We start from the raw sequence: 19,574 nt of genomic DNA, 5'->3' as shown, positions 1-19,574 counted from the left end.
TAAAGTCATGTTTATATCGATATCTTGCCCACTTATTCTTTAGGATATACCTATTACTTATGATGCACAAAAACATGGTGAGAGAATTTAGTAAGGATTACAATTTTTTATTTTTTATTTTTACTCCGTCAATGAAAATACTTCCATGTATAAAATTTAACACAAAAGTTATTGGTGAAATATGATTTGTTGTTAAAAAAAACTATTTTTTTTCACACACAAATCCGTGCGTGTGCACGCTTAATGATGGTGAATGAGAACCACTGAATGAATCAGTGTTTTTGAACGAATCGTTTGAGTGAATGTTTTAATGACTCACTCATTTGTTTAGTTTCTGAATGTTTTGAAAGAATCAGTTGAATTAATGACTCATTCATAAAGACAGCTGCATGTCAACACCTACTGGCATATTGATGTAACCTGTAGCAGGGGTCTCTTGACAACCCCCCCCCCCCCCACTAAGGTAAAACTAAAATATATATATTTTTAAGCATATTAAGGGTTGTACACACTCCAGTTTTGATTACAACAGACATACAGTATAAGTCAGTCCAAGGCATCAAGCACTAAATCATTGGTGAGCTAACATGCATTTTGTCTTTTGTTTTTATTTTGAAATCATCCCTTTCAGGCATATTTCAGCTGATACTGAACCCCCCCCCCCTTGAACTCCTCTCCTGCTCGCTGACAGCCTAATGAAATTATTCACTAATTCACGCCGTGTCCACTAATTTGCTGCCTGACTGACTTGATAGATGCGACAAAGCGTGGCTATCTGCTGCGCAGGTTCCCTAACCCATAACTGTGAGCTAATTTGTGTCGCTCTGTTAGCATGGCTAAGATCAAGGCTGGCGACGCGGCTCTTGTAGTAAATCAGTCTGAAACAGAGAGATAGCAGGTGCCGCGCTAACAGAGGCTGAGAACAGTGGAGTCTCATTCCTCTTCTTTAACGTGAGGTTCAGCTAAGCTCAGACGTGCAGATGATGGACTGTGACTTTAATTGATTTTACAGCGCCTTCACAAACAGAAGTAAACAAGTGCTGTCTGGGAGGCAAACACACACATAGGGCTGCAGCTTTAGAAGAGGAATATTTCAGGAAACTCCTGCAACACATGACATACAGTGCCAGGTCAAAAAAAAAAAAGTTGGATTTAAATAGGCAAATGCTTAAGAGTCAATGATTGGATCATTATTGCAGTGATTATTATGTTTCTAGCATGTTATATGTTTGGCAACGTTCTTCTAACCCTAATTGATGGAGTGTGTAGCTTTCATTTCGTAAACAACCATGTAGGAAGACACATGGCCATATTCCAGGATGACAATGACAAGATTCATCAGGCTCAAATTGTGAAAGAATGGTTGTGAGGAGCATGAAGAATCATTTTCACACATGAATTGACCTCTGAGTCCAGATCTTAAATTCATTGAAAGGTGTGCTGGAGGAGACTTTACAGAGTGCTGGACTCTTGCATTCTCAATACAAGAGCTTGGTCAAAAATTGATGCACCTCTTGATGGAAAAAAATGTTGTGATGTCAAGTATCAATAATAAGTTAATTCTATTAAAGAGCATAATGAAAGGGTTTCCCTGGCTGCTGACATGTAATTGAATGGCAGCTCTGTTTGTCTGCTCGTGTGCTTGTCTTAAGCTGCAGTGGGTGAGCTCTCTTCGCTGCTGGCTCTCAGCAGGATTAGAATGAGTGAGCTCTCCTATCTGCTCTCCTGCACAGCTCCACTCACTCACACTCGCCTCTTTATTCTCTCCATCAACTTCAGCTGAGCTTGATTACTCCAACAGACTGAATTCTCTGTGTTGTCACTTTGTGTGTTGATGAGATGTCAATCTCTGAAGGGGAGAGTTTTTGTTCTGTCAGGCAGAACGCATCATCGTTCTGGTCTTCTGAAGAGTCTGCTTATCTCACGCTAATATAAGCGCCTCTAAATCACAACTCTTGTCTGCTGACTGTGTTACTAAATTATTAACGTGCATTTTGTTGCCTCTAGTTGAAAGAATAGTTTATCCAATGATGAAAATTCTGTCATTATTTACTCACCTTCACTTCAGTATTTTCCATGAAAAACAATTCGTGATCATGTCTGTCAAGCTCCAAACAGAACCAAAAACATCAATACAACACTATGAAAGTGATTCTTGTGACAATATTTAAAGTCTTCTGAATATGATAGCTGTGTGTGAAGAAAATACCAAAATTCGTTATTCATTGGTAATCTTTCCCTCTGCCAGAGCTCACAAATCTTATTCACATTTGTTGTTTTATGTCATTGTTGCTTAATGTTTCTTGCATATTGGTTTTTGCATAACCAAACCTGATATGCCAATTTGATATACAAAATGGAAAATCTGAGAGCTGACATGGAGGGGGAAGATCTTCAGTCTGTTCATCAACAAAGCTTCCGAAATATATATTATATTATATTATATTATATTATATTATATTATATTATATTATATTATATTATATTATATTATATTATATTATATTATATTATGATGTTTTAAATAAATTAAACATTGAAATAATATGGACTACTTGTTTATTAATTCATTCATTTTGCGTGAAGTTTGGAATTATATCAGGGTGACTAAATAATGACAATTAAAATGTTTGGGGTGGCCATGTGACTTTTAGATATTTGTAATGAGAATATATTTCAAATCAATAAATTCTCTCCTCAATGCTAAGTTTATAATGCTTTCTCACAAGTCACCACCCCTTAGAAATAATCAGCGTCTGCTGCTCAATTTCAATATATTTGCGTTGCCAAATAAGGATTATTATCATTTCGAATCAGCCTGCTCTTCAAAAGTCTTAGTCCAGTGAACAGCCAAGCATGCTGGTTTTAATGAATCCATCAGGTCAGCGTGGCTCTCCGCTGCACGTTTGATTTCACACTGGGCAATTGGGAAAGTGAATTAAAGTGTGTATTCTAATTGGCCGCCCATGCCCAGAGGAGCCAATATATTCACGCTAGCTGACTCGCATGCATACACTCGGTTCAAGCACTCTCAATCAATCTGGGTTCTCCCATTGTTTGATTTCCATTATGCAGATGGTTCAGATCGCTATTTGAATGAATAAATCACAGCTATCTCTTTAGGGCAGCTCTGAATCACTCATGCATGCTCAACAAGCTCTGTTTCAACCCAGTGCCAATGCAGCGCTGGTGTGGCTATGTCCAGTTTAGCATAACAATAGTGAACACCTGAGGTGAGATGAATGAATGAAGAACGGAAGTTTGAGAACCTGGGAAGGAGGAGGTAAAGGAACAGAGTGAAGTGGAATGGAGCGATATGGAAGTGGAGCAATGTAAGAGTTTAGAGTTGGAGGACCGGTTTATGCAATATATAGTAGAACAGACAAAATCTGTCTGTCTACAAGATGAGGAACAGACGCTGATTCATTTCTATTTGTCTGTCGGCAAAGTCCCTTTCAAGGGAAGTCTGTTCACTCGGCGGCCATATTTGCAACGCCTCCAGTCAACTATTTCTGGCATCCGAGACCAAGTCCTATCTATTTGAATGGGGGAATCCTGAAATCTCAAAAACTGCTTGCCAAACTCACAATTTCAGCAACAGCAACAAAATCTTACTTGAACTGTCCCATAAATGTTGTTTCTTATGCTCAAAATAGCATTAAAAACACATATTTTTCAGCCTAGACCAGGCATTGCACATGTGCACACAATGACTTTACCTGTCTTTCTGTCTGTCTGTCAGCCTGTCTATGTACAGTAAGGGTGTAAAGGTTCAGATTACTCATGGTTTGTTATCACAGTTTCGATACGGTTCGGTGTGTGTGATGTTCAGGGAAAAAAGGACTACTGTCAAATAAAAATAAAGAAAACAAGAATATAATCTTTACTCTGTAAATTAAATAAAGAGGAATCATTATTAAAGTTACAAAATCTGTTCAGTATGTTTTATCCACTTTTTTTTTTTTAATCATCCCTGTTGTAACATATTGGGAAGCCATTTCTGAATGGCAAACAACCCTGTTGGAGGAGTGGGAAGGAGGAGGCATGGAGCAATGGTTAGCTGAAGGTTATAGGAATGGGCAGGTGCAACAGAGTTGGGTGGATTTACATGGGAACAGGGAGGTGGAGGAATGTAGGAGTGATGAGATTGAGAACGGAGCGATGGGGGGGCTGATGATCTTTAGTAATACATGATTGTATGTGATGAGAGCTGTACAGAGGTGAGGGAATCTATCATAAAGAACAAAAGAACTGTTAGAAGAGAAGACAGATTGCGTGTCACTCTGTGGGCCATCTGCAACTGCTGGACTTAATTAGTGTGCAGTGAATAAACACTGCAGCTGCGGGAGAGGGGCAGAGAGAGAACAGACATGAAAATAGAATGAAAATAATTACTGAAATATCATATAATTAAAGAAAGAGAGGTGTTAATGAGACGAACAGTTTATCGAGGGAGTATAAACTGTTTTGAGTGGAGAATGTATTAGAAAAGAATGGTGGATTGGATGGCGAGTCAGTGTAGTGCTCTTTTGTAGCCCTAAAGTTTGGGCCTCTGCTGCCAATGACTAAACTAATTACCCCAAACCAGCATGATATCTCAGGAGTAACGGATTAATTAACAGGGCTATCGTTTCCAGTCTGAAGATATTAGTTTCATCTATTCCAGACCAGGGAGAGGTCCAGTCCCAAACCTCACGCCTGCTCTCTGCCAGACAGTCCTAAAGAGGGAAGATTTTATTCCTGTTTCTTACTCTTTGTCTGGTGTTTAAGCAAGTATTTTTGTTGACCTTAGCGGTAACGTATGGTCTTTATGACAATGGTGTTTCAGAGGTTGAATTCATCAATGTGTAAGGAGCCTGTAGAAAACATTTCCTCCAAAATCAAGTTGTGGGTGGTATGAGCGGTATCTTATATCACAGTATGAGTAATATTAAACACACATAGTCATTCTAATGCTGGTTTTCTGTGATAGTTTATTATAGTTGCCAAACCAATCTCCTTAATTGTATTAACTCCCATTTTTTATTTCAATAAACTAAAAATTTTAAGGCAACCAGGTAACTTACAATAAGTTAAACCAACAATCATGTTTCTATCATTGGTTAATAAAGTGAGATTAAATACATATTTGTATTATTTAACATATTTAATTATTGCAATTATTGAATTTTTTCAAGAATACTGAATCTGTTTTTGTGCAAATAAGATGAGTAAATGCATGCTCACATTTACTCTAGAACAACAAAAACCATCATGTTCACGCACATCGCACACAACACCTCTGCCTCTTACTCTAGATTTCTCTCAGCATAGACAGGAGAGGTGTCAGTTGAAAAATGAGAAAACAAATTGAAAAAGTACTTTTTTGAAAAAGTAATTTTAAAGTAATGCATTACTTTACTCGTTACTTGAAACAAGTAATCTGATTACATAACTCATGTTACTTGTAATGCGTTAACAGTCTATATCACAATATTGTTGGAGATCCATGGAACAGATGGTTAATATATTAAATAATGTGGTACAGAATTAAATTGAGAATGCCTTTAAATTACAATTCAGATCCTGTGCAAAAGGGTGTTTAGTTGCAATTTAAATTTGAACACAATAAGGTAGAATTTAAATGAATTGAAACTGAAAGAAGTAATGTAACTAATTGTTGTCTAGAAAACAAAGCCTTGAAGTTTGAAGCTTTATAGGCCTTACATACAGATAAATCGATCTATAATAATAACTAGAATCCTGCCCTCTTATTTATGTGCAAATTTGTACCATTTTTGGTATTAAGTTAAACCACTGAATTTGTCATAACATCCAGCCCTAATTTACAGGATTGGAATGATCTGATGAATACCTTTTAAATCCTTAGCTTAAAGCTGAGGATAGGGACATTCCCCCTGGAGCGGAGGTTAAGTGCCCTGCTCTAGGGCAGAATGGTGATTAGGGAACTCGACGACCCTCCGCTTCGCTGACACCTCTGAGGATTTTGACCTACAACCTTTGAGTTTGGGCTCGGATATTTAACCACTTTACAATCATGACCTTCCAATAATTAAAATATCTTAATGCTAAAAAGTCACAGTGTAACGAGGGTGGTACAAACTCTTGGGTTTAATATGGCAGTATCCAGTGCAAACAGAAACATCTTTTGACCCAAATACTGCCACAATAATTCACAATCCTTTTTCGTTCTGTTTGTCAGGTAACACCAACAGCATGTTTGCTCTCGACTACATCAGCGGATCTCTGACAGTGAGCGGCCAGCTGGACCGGGAGAACCCGCTGTACTCATCCGGATTCACCATCACAGTGAAGGTGCGACTCAAAACTAGAGGTGGAGGAGCTCATATGGAATTAAACAAATGTGTTTGAGCTTCACAAAAGGATTTGCTCAAATTCAATATTCCTGTTCAGAAACGGTCCCATTTTTTTTTAATGCCGCTCTGCCTTATTATAAAAATATATACACATTCAGAAAATATATTTTGGTACTTAAATAATAATATAAAATAATAATAATGATACAAAGAATACAATCGTTTTTATTTAATATATAGTTTGAACAAATGCTTCCTCAGTAGTACCAAAAGAACTGTTCATTGATTTGTTGAGAAACTGGAATCGTTCAGTGGATTTGGAATCGGAATAGTTAAAATCCTTAAGCTCTTAAAACCTTTTATTATAAGTCTTTCAACCCTGTGTGAGATTCAAATCCTCTAATGCATTATTAATGCATTATTAAAATCTATTCAAGGTCAACACTGACTTTAAGTGAGGAATAAAATCACATATAAGAAGATTTGTTCTGTTTCCACAAATTCTCGTCTATAGTAGTTCTGGTTAGTCTCTCGTCCCCTGCACAGAAATCATTGGGATCTCTGCCAAATGCAGTATTGATTCTACTGTAAATGTTTGCGGACTGTGACTGTAATTTGTCGAGCCATTTACCCACATTGAGTTTATCAGGGTCAGTGTGTGAAAAGGTCTCACTGACCCTGGAGCTTTAAATACATTTTTAACTATCATTGCTTAGCCATTACAAACATGCAAAACACTTCAACTGAACTGAACTGGACTGGATGTTCCACTGTGCATGTTAGTGTTTTTAGAGAAACATCCAACTTTCATTTATCATGACATTGTGTACACATAATGTGTATAGATATCTCACAAGTTTCATGACATTCATGTATTTCATTATTATTAAAATAGATTTCAATTTTATTATAATATTTTTGTCAGATTCTGTATTTCAGATCCAGATTCAGATCTAGGTCACTAATCAAATACAAATAAGTATTTTTGTGACATTGATCATGTCAGCTGCTTTTACAGACGCTCAGATGCTCTTGCTTTCATTGAAACTCAAGATGCTCTTTGGATCACTTTTTTATTTTATTTTTTAGAATAAACGCTTTTCTTTAATGACAAAAATGTATTAGTCTACTGTTGTAGCTAGTTGGAATGAGTGACCATGTGACAGACACCTGTGTGTGCGTGTGTGTGTGTGTAAGTGTGTGTGTGTGTGTGTGTGTGTGTGTGTGTGTGTGTGTGTGTGTGTGTGTGATGTCATTGTTATCTCAGTGTCCCGCTGACAGTGCCAGGGCCAAGCACTGGAGGGGAGAGAGAGAGAGAGACAGAAAGTGTGTCCCTATAGACCTCAGGCAGGAAAGCTCTTTGTTCCAGTCTCTCAATCTCTGAGAGCTCAGTTTAGCAGAGGCTCCTGAAATAGTCACACACACACACACCTTTGCCTCCTCTTCAGGCTGTATGAGGATGAAGATGAGAGAGAGGGAGAAAAAGAACAAAAGGGAAGAGCAGACAGACTTTAGTTTAGACCTTTTAAAATAATTCTGATAAAGACCATATATATATATATATATATATATATATATATATATATATATATATATATAAAGTTTGGGTTTGAGTTATCATGGTTTCCACAAGAAATATTAAGCAGCACAGCTGTAGAAGAAATGTTTCTTGAGCACAAAATCAACAGTAGAATTATTTCTGAAGGATCATGTAACTTGGTAACACTTTAGAATACTGTAACTTACTTACTGCATAACTAATAAGGAATTATTGAGGAACTAATAGGTAATTCTTTATTAACACTTAAGTCACTACTGTTAACTACTAAGGAAGATGTGTTAACTAATTAGTATGTAATAGAATTGTATGATTGTGTTAAGTTTCAGTTAGTTAATCAATAACTAATGAATTATGTCATAACTCTTGAAGAACTATTATTAATTATCTATTAATTAAGGTTCAAGAAAAATAACTAAGAAGTAACTACTAATGAACAGTCATACACAGTGGTTACTACAATAAACTGTTTTATTTTAGCAGTGGAGTGGTGGATGAAGTACACAAATCAAGTACTTGAGTAAAAGTACAGATAACCCAATAAAATATTACTCCAGTAAAATGATAAACTATTGGCCTATTCATTTTCAAAATTACCTTAGTAAAAGTACAAAGGTAATTACTTGAAAAGTAAAAAGCACTGATCAATGTTTTTTATTTTATTTTCTAGCCAGTTTTAGTCATTCTTCAGCTCTAATAAGAAAGATAAGTGCAGACATTTACTAGGCTATATATTGATCTGCAAATAAGCAAACTTTTTATTTAATTAGCAAAATGTATCATAATGTATGATAACTTATCTATTTTACAAAGGTTTAGATAATACCGTTAATAATGTGTTTTTTACAGTAAGTTTGATTTGAATCAGATGTATGTGGTAATTCTGTATTAATTACTAATGAGTTCCCTATATTCTCACTTTAGAATACTGTTCCAGGTTCCAAGTAATTCCTGAAGAATTATCTAATAATTATTTGTTAATTACCAATTAATTTCCTTATATGTTCACTTTAGAATACTGTTTCAGGTTATAAGTAGCCTAATTCCTGGATAATTATTTGATAATTATTTATTAATTACTAATGGGTTCCCTATATTTTCACTTTAGAATACTGTTCCAGGTTCCAAGTAATTCCTGAAGAATTATCTAATAATTATTTGTTAATTACCAATTAATTTCCTTATATGTTCACTTTAGAATACTGTTTCAGGTTATAAGTCGCCTAATTCCTGGATAATTATTTGATAATTATTTATTAATTACTAATGAGTTCCCTATATTCTCACTTTAGAATACTGTTCCAGGTTCTAAGTAATTCCTGCAGAATTATTTGATAATTATTTATGAATTACTACTAAGTTCCCTATATTTTCAGTTTCCCTCAGTCATTGCCTCAAACATGAATTTACTCAATGGCATTCTATGCTGAGGAAAACAGACACACACAGTACTGTATATAAAATATAAAAACTAATCTGAGGTTAGTTTTGTATGACTGTTCATTAGTAGTTACTTCTTAGTTATTTTTCTTGAACCTTAATTAGTAGTAGTTCTTCAAGAGTTATGACAGAATTCATTATTTATTGATTAACTAACTGTTACTTAACACAATCATAAAAATATATTACATACTGATTAGTTAACACATCTTCCTTAGTAGTTAACAGTAGTGAAGAAGTAGTTAATGAATAATTACCTATTAGTTCTTCAATAATTACTTATTAGTTATGCAGTAAGTAAGATACAGTATTCTAAAGTGTTACCTGTAACTTGTGTGTGAGAGTTTCAGCAACCATTATTCCAGTCTTCATGTATGTATAGGCTATGTATAAATATATTCCACTGATGTGCAGTAACAGGTGCGCATACAGCTGAAATACTGTTAACTAATAAATAATCTTCAGACATCCCCCCAAAAAGAGCTGTTTTAGATTAGCGCTTTATTCACATTGAGCTGAAAATGTCCAGAAAGTGCTGTGTATGGGATTCTGTTTCCGAAAGATTGGTGGAGATTGTGGCCTCTGTAGATTTCTGTCATTATTTCTCTGGATTTGACACAGACGTCATGATAGCCATCATTATCGCCTCTGCTCTGATAAGACCCCATTGAACTACTGCTGGTGTCGGTAGATTTGCACAAACCCTAAATTAGGCAATGCTTTATTTTAACTTCCAAAGCACAACCGCAGTGACAAATATATGACCAAATAACATTATGAATTATGTAACAGGACCCAGTCTCACTAGCACAATAGCCCATTCTGACTCTTTGTGAAAAGATAAGTAGGCTACATAACAATCACGCAGTACTGAGACAATCTGTTTTTGTGTTTGTTTTGAATGGACACTTAAGTTGTTTTGTGCAATAAAAACTTGTGTGATAATTCTATCTCAATAAGCAGGTTTCAGAGCAAGGACTATTCTGTTCTATAAGGATGATTCGCTCAAGTTTACTGTTACATTTAAATGTTCCCTCATTATTGCTGCCTTTGCCTTATGTAATAAAGCGCATGTAGAAGGTGTAGAGAAACAAAATCAGTCATTACCCATACACAAAAGAAATGTATTTGAAATATATTTTCAGAATATATATTTGGAATATATGCAAATATTTGAAATTGGCCCAATAAATAAATTTTAGTTAAATATATTTTGAAATTTAAAAAGTCAACATTTTCACAAACAAACAGCACATTTTCAATTTATTTTTTAGATAGACCACTTCAGCCGTGGATGTGGGAGAGCAGTGCTCTACTTCACCCACCCACATTTTTCCTACTGGTTGGGAATCGAACCGGCAACCCTTCGGTTACAAGCCCAAAGCCCTAACCAGTAGGCCACAGCTGCCCCTTTGCTAACTTTATTGGCCTAAAATGACATTTACGTAGGAAACAACACACAAAATGCAGTTTTTTCCCCCCTATTTTTACAGAATTGAATACAGATATTTAATAGTGTGTGTATGCAGTGTTAGACACTGAGTTCTATCTATTGTTTAAGTGTACTTCACTGTTGGAGTGTCACTGCTATACTTGCATCATAAATATTGTGCATATTTTCAATATTTAAATGACTTCAGGAAAGATGTCAATAAAACAACAATAAATCTAATAATTGCACTTAGTGTTAGGTACGTGCCACCTAATATGGCCTAATAGTCCTAGGAAAGCAACTATCTGTCATTTTACATTGCAGTCATTTAAATGTAAGTACAGTATTTATTATAGCTGTGTGTCATAATACAGTAGTGAAATATGGTAGCCTACTGTTGTGTATTGGGGAAAAGGTAGAGGAATTACTATGATCAAAATACATTTTCAACCCTTTTTTAGCAAGCTAAACATTTTATGACCATATATTTTGTCATATATTTTTCATTACATGTTATAAATGTAAATATATTTCACACTTAACATCATATATTTTTGTTATATTTCAGAATATATTTCAAAATGATAAATATAAGTGGACAACGTCAATGTATTTGGAATATATGCCACATATATTTTTGACACTATAAAATATATTTACATATATTTCTTTTGTGTATGGGTAATAAGAGGTCCAAAAAGGGAACACGCAGGAAAATCTCACGAGATATAACTCACAACCAAACATTGACGATAGCGGACAAAGGAACAAAATAAGAGGCTGTTTACATGACAGAACGTAAAATGTAAAGTGTTTTATGCGCTGTGGCCGTTCGTTTACACGATTCATTTGTTTTGGGTGCCTGAAAATGCAAAGTTTTGAAAACGAGTTTCGAAGTGCACGTTTTTTCTCCATGTAAATAACAAAAACGCGATGACATCAAGCACATGCGAATTACGTGTTCAGTCTATAGTGTTTCATCGCCATCTAATGGCCTGGCAGCAGAATACAGCGTTGTTAGTCGTTTTCGCGGGTCAGTGTGAATGGGGATCGTTTTGACAATGGTGTCGTCTGTACGCAGAAAACTCAAAGGAAAAACTTCTCCATTTTAAGTTGTCGTGTAAACGTTCCCTAAAACTCAGGGCTTAAATACATAGGGGACGTAATCAAAGTGAACAGAAACAGGTGTGTGGAAACTAAGTAGGAACTCAGGCAGGCAAAACAGGAACAGAACACAGTGAAACTGAAACAGACTATAAACGTTTCAGCCTCTTTCTCTCCCTGTAATATTATATATAATTCCGTCCGGACAGTTTCATAAATGCGTTTTGGATTCTTCTGCTCTATTTGCAGACATAAACTGCACAGCTGTAGTTCTCTAAATTGAAATCAATGATTGCCACGAAAAGTGAAACTCAAAACAAAGCAAGCGCAAGAAAAACCTCACAAAATATTCATAAGTTATAGATTTTCATTATCTATTTCTCTCTCCTGAGCCTCTGCTCCTTTATATATATTTTTTTCTCGTTACCATTTTGTCTTACTCTCTCTCCCAGTCTCCCTATCTCTTATTGGTGGCATTATTGATTTGAAGTGAAAAGTAATAAAACTAATTTCTTAACTTCACCGAGCTTGGATAGGCTGAAGTACATTGGGCTGGAGGTCAGTGCATTTATTATACGGAGGGATAGAGAAGAGATGTGCAAGGGGGTGTTAAACGAGACAATTCGTGATTAACCTGGACCTGCAGCGTCACCACACCTCCATCCTCCATTCACCCGGCATCCCTCCTTCACAAAACACCATTATTCCTTTTGAGTCCAACTCTATCACTCAAAAAGAGGAGGAGAGAGAGCAAGAGAGGGAGGGAAGAAAGCAATTGTTTCCTGTCGTTAAGATGTGTTCATCCTAAATTTTATTGCCTGTGTCTGTCTGGCCTCCGTGTGCCCCCATTTATGGCAGACCTGTGGGATTTTTCCCAGAATCCTCCCCTCTGATTTAATAAAGAGGCAGAGCTGAACAAATGGAGGAGATTGAAGACTAAACGTTAATGCTGCTTACTGCCAGATTCCCTCTATTATCACATCCGTTCCTCTCTCGTTTCGTATCTCCTACTGTCTCTCTTCTCTCTCCTTTCTTTTGCTTCTCCTTTGCTTTTCTAGAGCTACTTATAATGTTTTCATCACATTAGAATGATGGATGATGGTGTTGGTATGATGTTTGATTATCGTTTTACTCAGTTGTAAATGATTAGTCAACAAAATAACGAATTAATAGTTGAACGGATGGATCCTCTGCTATAACTGTGTTCATTTATGAAATATTTTGACTTTTGATAATATGATTCTGTCTGGAATTGCTAATTATGTTACATTGTTCCTTTTTGTGTTATTCGTTCTCACCGTCAGCTGTCTGAGGCTCGCTCTTAGCTGAGATTAGATGTGCTTGGCTTGCAGGGTTGTATATGTATATATATATATATATATATATATATATATATATATATATAATTTTTTTTTTTTTTTGTTAGGGATATTTTTGTTGTGGACAAAAATGTCTCTGTTATTTTTTTTTAGTCATACAAGTTTTGAGTGACATGATGATTGGTAGATTTTGATGGCTGTGTTTTAACGGTGTGTTCACACTTGTTTGGTTCTTTTGGTCCTGAAAAAAAACAAACACACTTTTAGTTCTTCTAGCGTTCACACTGTCACAAGACCAAATCTAAAGATACAAAACAAAAAAATTGCCTTGTTGTATGTGTATGATGCTATTTTTATCAGCTGAGAACTCGTGAAGAGTTTATAAAATGTGTAAAGGAGTCAAAACAGCACCAGGACGCAGTTCCGACGCCTCTATTGAGCTGATACTCTTATACTCTGTAAACCTCTCACCGTCGGTCGCGCATATCCACCATGTTTTGTAGTTTTTTAACACTTTTTACTCGTGTTTGTAGCTCCTCCAAAACACAATTGGTTGTGGGCAATATTAATCCCCCCCGGAACTTGATTTCCTCTGTATATATATTTTATTACATAAACAATTTCTCCAGAAAGCACTTGCGATAAAACGAACAAATCCTAAATGATCACGTTTCTTTCCAGCATGATTTGAGAAGGATCCAAAGACCATCTTGTTCTTCAGTGGAAATAAGAACATCATCACATGATCAGTGTCACAAATTCTCTGAAAATTGTTGTGCATTGAAATTGTTTAAAATCTTAAAATGTTCTCTTTATTTCCAGTTCTCCAGATTTCCCTTGCAGTCTTCTTTTGACCCTGCTGTCTTGAGATAGCATTAAAAAAGTCTTTCCGTCTCTGTGTAGGCGACAGAGCTGAATGAGGACCGCACGCCCTCGGCTGCCACCGTCATGACCACCTTCACCATCCTGCTGATCGATAAAAATGACAACCCGCCCAGATTTAACAGCTCTGAGTATCGCGTCCTGATCCCCGAGCTGGCGCAGGTCGGCTTCGCTCTGCCTCTGTACATACAGGTTGAAGACAAAGATGAGGTGAGACATGCACACACAAACTGTTAAAAGAGAATATTTTCCCCTCATATGATTTCACTGACACATATTAAATATTCAGATGGACAAGCATGTCTACAGTACGTTGACTTTGTTTCTTCCTAAAAGACCTATGAGTAAAAAAAAAGCTGTTCGCAGAAACTTCTTTGCGGTTTCCAATTTCCATGAACATGACATTTTCTCCTTCTGAGCGGTCTCACTGCACCCCTTCATGGCAGCAGCTCTGAAACAAGCTCGAATCAGTCAGACGTCAACGTTTCTCACCTGCTCACCCCTATCAGTCAAGCTTCAAACTAGTCACTCTTCTGAATCTGCTCTCTTGGCTGCAAAGTGCTCAAGTCAGCAGCAACATGCTCGCCTAACTCCATGCTAATTATGTTCAACCTGTAAGCAGTTTTTGACAGTGCCATCCACACATTTTCAGAGTCAGCACTTATAGTTCATGTTGTATGTGAATAGCAGGTCCAGGTCATTTGAAATGGCTGACTTCCTCACCTTGATCCCTCGTAGGGCTAGGAATTTTCACAATGTATTTGCTGGTGATAAATGTGCCATTTTTATTTCACTAGCTCAGAAACAATGCAATGAGTTGAGGGTCAATTACATGATGCTCAAAAATACATTCAATTTCAGTTCATACATAGTCACTTTTTTATGATGAGCATAATTAAATGTTTTGTATGAAAATTAATTTTGATATTTTTAGCATGGCGTGAAGTAAAACAATGTCAGTGATATGACTGTCCTGATATTACAATGAAGACCAAATAGAATTATTAGAATTCTATGAAAGAATTTAATAGAATTATTAGAATTTTATGATATTTTATTACTATATTAATTTATTTATTTTATTTTGAATAATAAAAGCAATAATAATAATAACAAATCTGCTTTACTTCTTGTGCTTGCTAAACCTGTCATTTTGATTTTAGAATGTTGTCAAGTTGTGTCAGTCAAGCAGGTTTTCTCAAAATCTGTTTCGCAACAAAAAAATAGCATCATGTATTTTTTTAGCAGTTTTGAAGTGTTTGATTTGTAAGTGTAAAAGCTGAGTTATGAGGGAGAAATATTTGCCTAGGCTGTGTATCCAGTTGAGAGTTATTTTAAGTGTTATCAATGTCGTAAGGAACGCTAGTCAAGGTCCTGATAAAATGTGCAGGATGTTTCTTGCTTTCATGAGCGTCATTTGCTGTGTTTGACACATTTTTTAATTAAGGCAATTCATTTTCATAGCTTTTATACTGGAAAAACTTGGAATCCTATCTTATCTGTTTATAGTATGCAAATATTTCAGTATTCAAATGCGCATAACTATAGAACGTGAGCGCCATCAGTGTTTCTCACAGATTCGCGTTTAAAGTCTGTGTAGAGAGAACGATGTCGTCTTAGTGGCCTCTAATTTAATAACTAATGATCCTTGCGACGGAAGTGAATCAATCAAAACTAACTTTAGCTGGAAAATATCTTTATTCAAGAACCGCTATAAAGCCAAAACAATCTCTGTTACCTTAAATTATCAGTTTGTTACTGTAAAGCCGCTTTGAAACAATCTACTTTGTTAAAAGCGCTATATAAATGAAGATGACTTGACTTGACTTGACTTGTTTAGTAACCTTCACTTAGGAAATCGTTTTAAAATCTTAAGTCAAGAATTAAGTTTCTGTAATACAGTTAGAGAGGGAGACACACTTACTGTACACGCATAATATTTACTGTTATGTCAGGTGTTCATTGTCGGTTTTGAAGAGTTCTGACTCTAAATTCTGATTGGATGAAAGACGTTGAGATCTGCTATAAAATGTCAACCAGCTTTAATCTCACCACCAGCATACAAACAAACACACTCTGATATACATCCCTGGTCTCTCACATCATCTAACACAGCAGGACCCCATTCAGACAGAAGATTCATTTGCTTTTGAGTAGGTGAGATACATCAACAAATTATCGCTAACCAGGTGAATCAATCAGAGATAAGAGCAGAACGAGTCTACTTGACATTGATTCCTGCTTCAAATTACTGGAACAGAGAGTGACAGATAAAAGGAGAGAGAGAGAGAGAGAGAGAGAGAGAGAGAGAGAGAGAGAGAGAGAGAGAGAGAGAGAGAGAGAGAGAGAGAGAGAGAGAGAGCCATACTAACATATTACTGTATATTTTTTTCAACTATTTTATTTTTTTATAAAGTAATTCATAAGTATGGAAGCTTGTTTCTGCCACTGAATAAAAATTAAAAAACACAATTGCCATTTTAAAGGTCAGAATTGCAGAACTGACTTCTTTTTTTCTCAAAATTGCGAGTTTATAGCAATTGCGTCAGTCTGTAGGAAAAAAAAGTCAGTCTTTTTCCCCTCTGAACTGCACTTTATAACTCGCAATTGCGAAAAAAATGCATCCTTGCTGAAGTATTCATTCATTATATTCAGAGTTTGAATTATCCAATTTATAATGCTTATTCTGGCAAATGTCATCTATGTATTCTATGAATGCAGGAAATCTGCATACTTTGCACAGTATACATTTATTGTTCTGCAGAAATAATAAGAGTAGTATATTAGTATGCTCTTCTGAACATAGCCAGATAATTACACAGAAAAGAGGAAGTCAAGTGTGTTATCACCACCAGTCAGAAACTCAAACATTTTACTATCCTGTTAAATCAAAATTATATTGGTCTTAACCTTTCAGTCTTTGAGGGCATAAAAACAGCTCTTTCCTTTCTTCTTTTGAGCAGTGGGCATTTCCTCTTGCTCAAGAAATACAGCACCAGCTCCATATTCGAGGCATTTTCAGCTCTCTCAGCACAATACTTTCTAAACACACAGGCGTGTAGAGATGGCAGCTTTTCAATACAGTGAGGCTTGTCTCTGATCCTAATGCAAGATGAACAACAGTCTTCCAGAGGATCTGAGATTTCAATAACCACCTCAGCCTCTGTGTGCATGTGTTTAAAGAGGCTTCTTGGGTTCAAGACGGGTGTTTTTTGGGGATTGATGTTTAAGCTCCCCTTCTCTCTCCTTTGCAGTTCATGCGCTTCAGTGCATCAAGCTGTATTAATGACGGCAGTTAATATCACTGCCAGTCAATTTAATTTTATAAATCAAATTAAGTACATTATATTCTGAATATAATGGGGTCGGGGAAGACTATTCCTTTAATTGCACTAAATGAACATTTTAAATTGACATCTCTACGACACGTACTTACTAACCCAGTGTGTCTTACCGTAAGTGTCTTACTCAGGATTTCTTACCATGTTTCCAAACTTTCTCTGTATGATTCATCTTCAAACTTTCCTGCTGATGTGTGTGACAGGCAGCTTTTATCTTCTCTGTAGTGGTTCTGGCAAATGGACGGGCAATTACGCTTATGGCCAGTGAGTGTTGACATCCCTGCATATTGAATGGCTCTTTAAATAGCCCCCATCAGCTACAATGGCTCTCTAAGCGCTGCAAACAAAAACAAGGGGTTATTTTAACCGCCGATGTAATTCGGTCATCGATCTCGAGCGTCATCCTCCGTGTCGCCTGCGTTCCGAGGCTTTTAAGAGCACAAACGTGACGAGAGGTTTCTTCTCTTCTGCAGTGCTTGACAGTTAGTGGTCTTTATTATGGATAGAGATGTGTGCTGGATGGTTTGCCTTTACTGTGTGTTGTCATCCCAGTTTAAGCTGTCAGATGGATCTTTATAGTAGACGGTGTTGGCAAAAAAGAGCTGGGTTTTTGTGTGTGGTCAGGTCAGTCCTAGTCTCAGCTGCTGGATGAACGTCTGATGCATATGGCACACTTAACTGGAAACACTTCAGGCCAGGGCTGTGTTCAAATCACCCACTATACCCTCATTCACTATTCCCTACATTACTCCACTAATATAGTCCACTTGACGGAGTGAATTAAAATGAGTGAGCAATTTCGGACACTGAGTGCGCCGGAAGGCCTGTCGCTTTTGCATAGTTTGTGCTTGCTTTTCAATAATTATTTGAAACTTAGCAAACTGGCAGCTACAGTTGTAAGATAAAAAGATTTATCTTGAACTCTGTTATGGAAACTATGAACCTTAATTAAACAATTTTATAATTAATTAAAAAGGCATTTATACCTGTATTATATTATGCTATAGCCATATGACCAGCGGTTTGGAAAATGGATGGATGGAAGATTCAGCTGCGGGCGCCATCTTCTGGTCTGACGCGGGAATTCAGCGCGAACCTCACAGTGCATTGTGGTTATTTTCTAGCCGTTGAGCACACATCGATTGTACGCTATTGCAGTGCATTGTGGGATTGAATGAGCGCACTCAATAACGTCCACTCTGGTTTCGGACAACACTACAAATGGCCGTTCCCTCAAATAGTGCCCTATTTAAGGGTATGGGGGGCGATTTCGGACACAGTCCTGCATTTTCGAAGTCGTCATCTGATTGGTTGAATTCTACAGGATGTCCTGAAGACGTTTGTCGCTTTCTTTAATGGTCCGCCTGAAAACAAAGATGCCGTGAAGCCAAACCCCCTCATGGAAGAAGAATGCCATTGTGTTTACAACTGTGACAATGAGCGCTTATCACAATCAACTAAATGCTGGATTTTCAGAAGTAGGTGAAGTTGTAAAGTTTTCATTTACATTTCCACGCCTCTAAACATGACGCGTAACAAAACAAACTGTGATTGGCTGCTTTACATGTCAGTCAGACGGCCTCTGGGTGGTACTTAGCCAATGAAAGCTGCTGGAGTCCAGACCTTCTGCCATCAGTTTGAAGATCTGCCTACACGAGACTAGGTCAGTCCAGGTTTAGGTTTGGATTTGCTGTCATCACTTTACACATTAACCTACATAACTAAACATTAAAGTAAATATAAAGGTCATTTTCAGGATGAGTTATGTCAAGGCTTGTCTCATACAATGCAAATGATAATTTGGCCCCCACTAGAGAAGTGGTTGCTAGGTGCTAGGGTGTTGCTATGCTGTTTTTAACCAATCGCTAGGGTGTTCTAGACAGTTCCTAGGGCATTGCTAGGCAGTTGCTTGGGTGTACTGAGTGGTTGCTAGTGTGTTGCTTGGCTTTTATTAGCAGTTGTTGAGGTTTTCTGTTTGGTTGCCATGATGTTCGGACTGATTGTTTAGGACTTGCTATGTAGTTTCTAAGGTGTTGTAAGTGGTTTCTATGGTGTTGCTAGGTAGATTGTATGGTGTCCAGGTGGTAAGACATTGAGAGGAGTTGCTATAGTGTTTTGGGTAGTTGGCTTTTAGGCAGTTTCTAGGTGTCATAGATGATTGCTAAGGCATTGCTATGTAGT

The 19,574-nt window shown here is 36.7% G+C and overlaps 1 protein-coding gene across 1 annotated transcript in view; it reads left to right on the top strand.

Moving 5' to 3' along the window:
• The window catches only part of cdh23 (cadherin-related 23), a 232,804-nt gene that overhangs the window by 112,501 nt on the left and 100,729 nt on the right, over positions 1-19,574 (top strand). Inside the window, exons 10-11 of the mRNA XM_084093482.1 lie at positions 6,203-6,315; positions 14,074-14,262. Of these exons, the coding sequence (XP_083949608.1) occupies positions 6,203-6,315; positions 14,074-14,262 (302 nt within the window). The remainder of the gene's footprint in view (positions 1-6,202; positions 6,316-14,073; positions 14,263-19,574) is intronic.

Source organism: Abramis brama (assembly GCF_963993115.1).
Source record: "Abramis brama genome assembly, chromosome: 19".
Classification (NCBI taxonomy): Eukaryota; Metazoa; Chordata; class Actinopteri; order Cypriniformes; family Leuciscidae; genus Abramis; species Abramis brama.
The sequence above is the reverse complement of the archived record's forward strand: the minus strand, read 5'-3'. Positions and strand labels throughout refer to the sequence as shown.